The 9,041-nt window shown below is 41.5% G+C and overlaps 1 protein-coding gene across 1 annotated transcript; it reads left to right on the forward strand.

Moving 5' to 3' along the window:
* The first annotated feature begins 3,048 nt into the window (after window positions 1-3,048).
* Window positions 3,049-9,008, forward strand: LOC117226876 (transcription factor rough). Its single transcript, XM_076521861.1, has 4 exons — window positions 3,049-4,070; window positions 4,885-5,143; window positions 7,372-7,606; window positions 8,475-9,008. Exons 1-4 carry the CDS (start codon window positions 3,876-3,878, stop codon window positions 8,686-8,688), a joined length of 903 nt encoding a protein of 300 aa, XP_076377976.1. The 5' UTR covers window positions 3,049-3,875; the 3' UTR covers window positions 8,689-9,008.
* The last annotated feature ends 33 nt before the right edge of the window (window positions 9,009-9,041 follow it).

Consider the following 9,041-nt stretch of genomic DNA (forward strand, 5'->3'; position numbering starts at 1 on the left):
GATTCGCCGGGAGACGCGCATGTGCGCACCCCGGCCTCGCCGCGACGTCAGGGTGTCTAATTCTCGCCGAGCGATTGCTATTGTTCTGCATTACAATCATTACGCACACAATCTCCCTTCCTCTCTCTCTCTCTCTCTCTCTCTCTCTCTTTCTCTCACTCGTCTCCCAACCGTAAGCGATCCATAGACACGCGTCAATATACCCCTGGAGCAATTTGTGCTCCTGAAAATTGACTTTGTTTAAACACGCGAGAACAATTCGTCCGTCTCGATCATGGCACGTGGACGTTGTCTTCGTCCATGGCGAGCAGATTTCACCGGGGGAATGGGTAGCCGCAATTTGAAACAGAGCAGAAGAATGGAAAGAATAAGAAATGTTTCAACGTGTACAAATTATCTTTGTTCTATTAGAATTGTTAAGCGAGACAACAAATTGCGAAGTTCGTAGCAGGCGCGGACAATTTTCATTTCTTCTCTCGATAATTATTAGATCGAGGAATTTTCTTGAGAAATGAGGACACCCTGAATTCGTTGCAGAATGCTGACGATTTATTTGAAGTCATTTTTTAATTCTTCAAGGCCTAATAATTATTGAAAATTTAACAGGACATTTTTGTTAGCGAAATAATTTTATTTGCATAGCTTGCACGATTTCCAGATTTATTGTTCGTTGATTCTCTAGAATTTGAGAAACTTTGGAACGGTTAAAAGTGCGACAAAGTAGTAATAATAGTAATAATAATATAGTACTAATATAATAATAATATAGTACTGATATAATAATAATATAGTAATAATATAATATTAATATAGTAATAATATAGTACTAATATAATAATAATATATACATATAGTGATAATATATAACAATGTAATATATACAGTAACAACATAATTCGTCGACGAGATCTTCGAGCAATTTTCCAATCGTTTCGTGGACATTCTAATCGATCCGCGACATTCATGAAAGCACATATATAAATCGATGATTTCGTTTCTCGAGTTTCGTGAACTGGGATTAGGTAACGGGGTTTGCGGCGAATAAACGCGGCCATTGTTTTCGGGGATGTAAGGGGTAGCGGCGTGAACGGGAAAGAAGGATCGCAATTTGATGAGAAAACGCGAAGGGATGATAATAAAAGGAAAATAAGTAGTACACAATGAGGATCCGCGAAGCCCCTCGGGGGGATCGAACAATTGGGATATTGATGTATGAGAAATGAATTCCAGTGTAGATTGTTGAATGTGCGGTTCACTGTAAAAGCTCAAGATATTGAAAGACCGCGATTTTATATTTTTCCGTGCTCTTGTGATTAATATGGGAGAGATATGCCCGAGCTCTCATTGTTAGAGGAGGCGATCCGCTAAATCAACGTTCTCTGCCAAATTGGAAACTTGTAACAAATTGTTCGCTAACACCCTCGCGCATAATTATTATGTTGCCTCATTGTAATTTTCATACTGTGAGATACTGTATTTTTCTTAAATTTATTAAGTTGATATCTACATTCTATCTTACAAATACATTATTATATTGTACATTATACATTATTATTATTACAAATACATTATCATATTGTACATTATACATTATTATTATTACAAATACATTATCATATTGTACATTATACATTATTATTATTATTACAAAATTATTATACATTATTATACGGCGGGATATTTTTCTTAAATTTGTCAAGCTGAAACTGCATCGTAATATCGCTCGAAAAAGATTTCTTCTGAAATATATAAACGTACAATATTTTCAGGTTTTAATATTCAGTTCGAATTTGTAACAAATATTATATAATATTTTACTGTACGATGGAATTATAATTAAGTATAATTTACTCGCGTGCGCCATTAATTGGCGCAAGTGTCGTAAACAATTTCCACGGTGGTATCGACGAATTTATTAGTGCATCACGGATGCGGGAACGCGTCATTAAATCGCCAGCATGCCGCGTTAACAATCGAAACGGAGCGTGTGATAATAAATCGATTGGAAATTGCTGTAATACACAGCAATGAATTCTATATATAATAATAAATCCCCAATCATTGAAATTAATTAGTACCCTGAAACTCGTATAATCAAACTCGCGCGCGTCCGCTCGTAATTCCGATGACATTATTTTCGGACGGCCATTCGATTCGTTAATCCTACGATATGCACCAAGCACCCCATCGCTTATTTTCGGCTGCACAATTCAAAACCGCGTCAATTTTTCGTGATAAAAAATTCATATTCTCGTCGAGAGGACGAGAATCGCCGTAAAAAAATAACAGCGATAATTAAACGATATCTAAAACCGTATTAAGTTCGAATTTGTAGTAAGTATTCAAGGTTTCTCTGTACAATGGAATTACTATAATTAAGAATAATTTACTTGTGAGCCCTTCTAACCCTTTCTCGAAGCCTAACTCGAAGTCGATTCAACTATAAATCTGGAATAACTTTTTCCGTCTCGCGTGTTACAATTTGAATAATTTTAAAAATCTCAGAGTCACTATTCGAGTGCAAAGGGTTGACATCTTTAAGGTTTCTAAGCACAGTATAAAGTCAATTATTTCTTGCATTAATAAATTACTACTTCCACTACACGATATCTAAATCTATGCGAATTTAGTGTAAAGAAATTCCCTTTAAGGTCCCTGGGCGCGGTATAAAGTCAATTATTTCTTACATCAATAAATTTTAATCGATAAATTATACCAGTAAATTCCCATTTACATCAGTTATACTAGAAAATTGCTACCTGAACCATTTCCAGAGGAACCAACGATCTCGCAGTAGACTTCGAAAATCGCGCAGCGACCAGCATCACGAAACCTCCCCTTAAATCCTACTCCCCGATAAAAGCAATCACGGCCTCAAAACATGGTCTAAGGTCAGCGTCGAAACGACGATCGAGCAGCCACGAATTTTTGCCGGAAAGCATTTCGCTCCGGATCGAATCGCGCGGCTCGCAGCGTTACGTAGCCGCGCACGATAGCTAAACTGTCTGCAGATAAATGCACCACCCCGTACAGATACGAAACGTTCAACATAGCTGATTTCACGGCGAATTACCCGGCGACAGAGACGCGATTAAAAAACCATCCCCGGGCCCGTCGCCGCGGCGCGCGATCGCAGGTGCCCTTTCACAGAGAGGCGTTACAACGGAATTATCGCAAATCGAAGGGATGGGGGTGGTTTCCGGGCTCCCCGCTAGGGGTTGGGGGCGGCGTGGCCACTGTGCATCCCTCCCACCTATATCCGCCATAAGGAGAGGGTGGAGAACCGCCTCGGCTACGTATGCTGCGGCTGCTGCTGCTCACCAACCCCTAACTTTCGCGATCCTCGACAGTGGTTTTCCCCCATTCCGTGCCGGACGCCGTTCACGGACGCCTAACACCTGTGCCAGCCCACAGCGACAGCGATTCTAATTCCATCCGGGCTACGTCGACGACGCTCGAAAATTCTCTAAAGCTCGTTCCGGGCCCTCGAACTCTTCGATTCGGTGAATTTCTCGATTCACGATTTTTTCCGCCGTGTTTTTCCACGCTCGATCTTCGCCACGGTCCCCGCAGACACGGTTTCCCGGTGATAATTGGCAGAGAGAGGATGGTGGCAGTGCGACGACGACGTCAGTACACCGTCTGAACATTGTGGAGGATCATGTTAATCGGCGTGAAACTCTTGTACGATGCTGACGGGACGCGGAGGAATCGACATTGTTGAGACCGGATCGCCGAGACTGGCTGGCCTCTTCTGGTTCATCCGCGAACATCTTTGAGATCATCGTGCCGCTGTTTTGTTTCAACTTTCGTAGTTCCCGTCGGTTTCTCCGGGAAGTATCGTTGCGAGCGGGCTGGCTGCGGCCGGATGATAGATGTCGGCGAAAACGGACGGGCCGTCATCGCCGCGACGATTTTTCGCTAGGATTTATGGCCATCTGGAGAAGGAGAAGGTTGAGAGCAGCGACGACGATGATCGCGGGAAGAGGAACGATTTGCCAGCGGACCCGGAACACCGTGCCAGGAATACCCTAAACGGCGACGCGGCCGACGATGTTCGTACCGCACAGGTAAGAGGCTCTTTGGATGATGTGATCTTCGATTCTCTTTTTGATTTGTAATTTTCTCAGCCGCGATTTCGTTTCGGGAGTCGAATTCGCAGTCCTCGGGAAGTCTTAGCAATTTTTGGTACTGCTGTTTTGCAACGAAAAGATATTTTGTTGCAGTTTTTCTGTGGAAAGAGTGTGTACTTGAATTTGAGGATTTGTTTGCAATTTTTAATTGTCTCTTTGGTTGCTACTTTGTAAGGAAATGTCGAATTTGAAGATGTTGAGAGTTTTTGCAACTTTTAATAGTCCCATCTTTTGCAACTTTGTGAGGAATTGTCGAATTTGAAGACCTCGAGAATTTTTTCAACTTTTAATAGTCCCATCGGTTGCAACTTTGTAAGGAATACTCTAATTTGAAAATGTTAAGAATTTTTGCAACTTTTAATAGTCCCATCGGTTGCAACTTTGTAGCGAATACGCCAATTTAAAGACATTGAGAATTTTCACAGCTTCGAATAGATGCAACCCCCATCGGTTGCAACATTATTCGGAAAAAATCCTCGGATAAGAGAACTTCAAGAATTTGTTGCAAACATCGCACTGTTTAATCCTTCGTTAATCGCAGTTGCATTGGAATCTCCTTCGTAAAGAACAGTCGAATATGGAAATTTATTGTCAAATATGTTCGACAATAAATGTGTTACCTCTGTCGCGAATTACAGTACATCGATAAGAAATAACCGCATTAAAAATCGCAATATTTCAATGAACGACATGGTGTTCTCGCAAAATTAGTTAATGTTGCAACTCACTCAAGAATGTTTCGTTCGAACAGGTGCCGGACTCCAAAGAAACGCTCTCGGAGCAAACGGAGGACAACAATGGAACGGACGTGCTAATGAACGACGACAGAGAAAAAAGTTCAAGTTTAAAGCTGCCATTCTTCCATGGTCTCTTTCCCAGAGTGCCCAGTCTTCCTCTGACACACCTGCATTTAACACAGATTACGTATCCGCCCACGCACTCGTCGCATCTTCATAATTTGCCCTATCATCAGACCCCGGAGCACTATCTGCAAGGATTCTCAGCATTTTGTGAGTACATATTACGAATTAATATCCGTGGAATCATGCTATTCCAGTGAAACTATCGAATATCAAGTGTTTCAATCATTGTCCACTTCTTTTAATACGCGAAACTGTGATAACAATTTTTTCTAATTAATCGTATCGTTCAAAATACACCGTATATATCAGGATATTTTACAAAAATATATATTAAGTCAATATATATATGTATATATATTTTTTCTTTGTAAAATATCGTGATATACATATGTGATATATTTTGATATATTTTAGAAAATTGTTATCACAGTTTTGCACATTAAAAATTCGATTCTTGAATCCTTCATCTTTCCTTGAATTCTTCGTTTCAATATTATATGTATTATATATTATATTATACATATTATATATATTTCATTTCAATATTAATATCAATATTGATACACATAATTTCATTGATGTCAATATATATAATAATATATATTGATATATATCATATAATTGGTAGCAACTTTTATCGACCCTTACCACTTAGAATCAACCTAATTCGAAGACATTCCCCTCAGCCTATAGCGTTTCCGCGTATAATTTTTCAAGTTTACACGCACGAAATTTATCCAATTTGTCTGTAAAAGAACGCTATTCCGTGTTCTCAATAGTTCCTTGAATACAAACAAATTCAGCAGAGTGAAAAGTCTTTCGGAAAGGGATAAAGCTACACTTAGCAACGCCTTACAGCCGCCATAATGTTTTCCATCCCTTGCGCCGGCGATACCGTGCAAGACCAAACCAATTCGATTTATCTCGTTTCATATATAATAATAATTATATATGAATAATTAGATTTCGACGCGTTTGCAAGAAAAATTCATGGACGTAACATAGAAACAAGAAAAGCAAAACGATTCACGAGCGTCGACGCGTCGTTAAACAGATCTCATCGAAATTGCTCGAGATGTAAGGAAATCTCGACATTTTGTTTCTTAACAAATGGACAGAGACAATTCTTATTTCGCCGAGGGTCCGTTGGGCCGACGGGACAACGAACATTCGATTGACCCCGACACGACTGGTGTGCCGGGGACCGTTTTATTCGATGGTCCGCGAGTCTCGAAAATATTTGCTAATTTTCCGACGGTTCCGGGGCTCGGTGTTTCCCCCGGTTTACCTAAGTGTTCAACGGCGCGTCGCATTATTACAGCGGGCATACGTTCTCGCGTGTGTTGAAAGGATGTATTCCGCTTCGCCACTTCGTAGCGATATTGATGAGATTACGAGACGCAGTTGGCCGCGTCTCAATATAATGTACATTGCCGTGTTTCCTCTAACCCGGCTCTATTCGGCCGCCTCTTAAGCCGTCGCCACAACGGGGCCAGACAAAGGAACCGTTCGCTCGTTTCGCGAAAACTTACGTAAACGCGGAGCCTCTCCCGCAGCCCTAACAATTACATAAACGTCGCGTCCGAACCTGTTCGCGAGACACGGCGGCGAATACAGTAATGTCTCTCTAATTGACGCCCAGATTGACCAGAAAAAGGGACAATTTGGGAAGAGGAGATACGATTATTCGAGAGCCTTGCGGTTTATTTTTATAGTTATAAATTGTCCACGATTATAAAGCGAGCCGCGAGGCTCGAACAATCGTATCTCCTCTTCCTAAATTGTCCAATTTAGTGGACAATCTGAGCGTCAGTAAGGGAGACATTACTGTATCGCTTAGGCGTCGAATTGGGAACGATTCACGACTGGACATCGGACGATCTTTCCGCGATGTAAACATTGCCTACCCGCGATCGCAATAAATCAGAGTCGAATAAAAACGCGTTCTCTTCGTTAACGAATCATGCAGATTCGAAACTATATACAATAAATACTGCGTAATTTTCCTTCAGCTTGTAAACAAAAATGAACAATTTGGGAAGAGAAGATGCGATTATTCGAGCCTCGCGGCTCATTTTTATAGTCGCCTATTGTGAACAATTATAAAAAAACGAGCCGCAAGGCTCTCGAATAATCGTATCTCCTCTTCCCAAATTGTCCAATTTAGTGGACAATCCGAGCGTCAGTAAGGGAGACATTACTGTTTATCGCGGAGACATCGAATACGCGATTTCACGCGTGCCGGTACGTTCGTTTATGTAATTTAACAATTATTGTTTACAATGCGCGCGCGATGGATCACGCCATGCCCGAGAAAATTCAAAGGATTTCGGCCTCTCGAAGCTCGCGTAATCGAACGTTTCTGTTGTGGACAGTAGCGCGTAGGAGGAGGAAAGAGGGCCGACCTCGAAGACAAAGGACGACATTCAGCAGCGAGCAAACGTTGAGGCTCGAGGTGGAATACCGCCGCGGGGAGTACATCTCCAGGAGAAGAAGATTCGAATTGGCGACGTCGTTGCGGCTCACGGAGACGCAGATCAAAATCTGGTTCCAGAATCGCCGCGCGAAAGACAAAAGGATCGAGAAGGCGCAGCTCGATCAACATTATCGGTAAATACAAATTCCGTCATGGAAATCTTGCAGGAAATTGTTCGCGTCGTTGGACCGTGCTCGATTCTAGCGGACATGGTTTTGTAACCTCTGCGTCTCGTTTAGTTCTTCTGCGATTAATTCGGGGGGGATGATCTGCTCCTGGGGTGGACAGAGAAAATGAGAAAAGTAGTAATTTAGAGCGAAAAATAAGATTAAATTTAAAATAAACATAAATAATATCACGGTCGACGCGCTCGACGCTTTGGCCACCCCTGATCTGCTCGAAGAACCACCCTTACGTGTTGCTCGTTTCAAAATGGCGCAGGTTCGAACGGGAAAGTCTCGCGAAAAGTCGAGAAATGTCCCGATTTTTCGGCGTTGCTTGCGAACGTACTGTGTTTTATAGTTCGGCAAGGAAATTCAACTTTCTCCGCTGTTACAGCGTTCGTTCCCCCCGTAAGCTCGGAAGCCACGCTCTCTTCTGTCATAATCGTGGGAAAAGATGCAGGTGACTTGAATCCGACAGAAATGATTTGGAAAATCCAATTGTGTGTATATATTTTCGCGATGCTTCGGTAAATTCGAATAAGAAATAATAGCGATTCGAGGGAGGGTGGCTATCGAAGCGACGTGTCATTAAACGCTCTTATACAAATAGGATTGGCGGGAGGCTCGAAGTACAATGGGTACTTAAGTGTATTTGTGGGAGACCGATGTACATGCATATGATGTTGTGATTATGCCAGTTCCAAGCATTAGGCTGACAGGGGTGTAACCTCGCGGCGATACCTGCGCTAGCATTTAAGTTTAGTTAATAACCGCGAGTGAAAATTGATAACGAACGGTTTCTATCGCCAAATTCGAAACGGTTAATTACCTGTTGCAGGAACATCGCAGTTTCCAACGGAATGGTGAACGTGCCGATTTACGGTAGAACTGGATTCTGTGAATTCTGCTTTTACAAAGAGACATTCAAATCGGCGATCAATCATTCCTGCGTCTCGGCGAACTCCATTGGCGGGGCCTCGACGAAAGCGCAACAGTGCAACAGCGTGGCCAGCGAAACTTCCGAGAACACGAACACGTTGTCTTCGGTTTGAAGATTTTCATACTGCGGATTTTTATGCAGATTCGTATTTTCGAATGAGACGAAACAAACAAAAAAAAGTCGGCCCGAATCATTTTTCCGTTTTATTTTCAGAGTCGCGTGAATATCACGGTCGATTTGTAATTAACGGGGATGCAATGATCGCGAACATTTTCGATAGAGCTTGTTATAGGGTGTCGTTAGCTTTTATTGTTTATATTCGAGAAATAAGTTTTACGATACATATAATTTTATTCGGTAAATAATATTACACAGGATCGGTTACACTGGTTTACTTAATGATATTTTATTATTAAATAGATAAATTTGGCTTAATGAAATTTTACAATTAAGTAAACAGGTTTA

This window comes from Megalopta genalis, chromosome 5 (genome assembly GCF_051020955.1).
Source record: "Megalopta genalis isolate 19385.01 chromosome 5, iyMegGena1_principal, whole genome shotgun sequence".
Classification (NCBI taxonomy): Eukaryota; Metazoa; Arthropoda; class Insecta; order Hymenoptera; family Halictidae; genus Megalopta; species Megalopta genalis.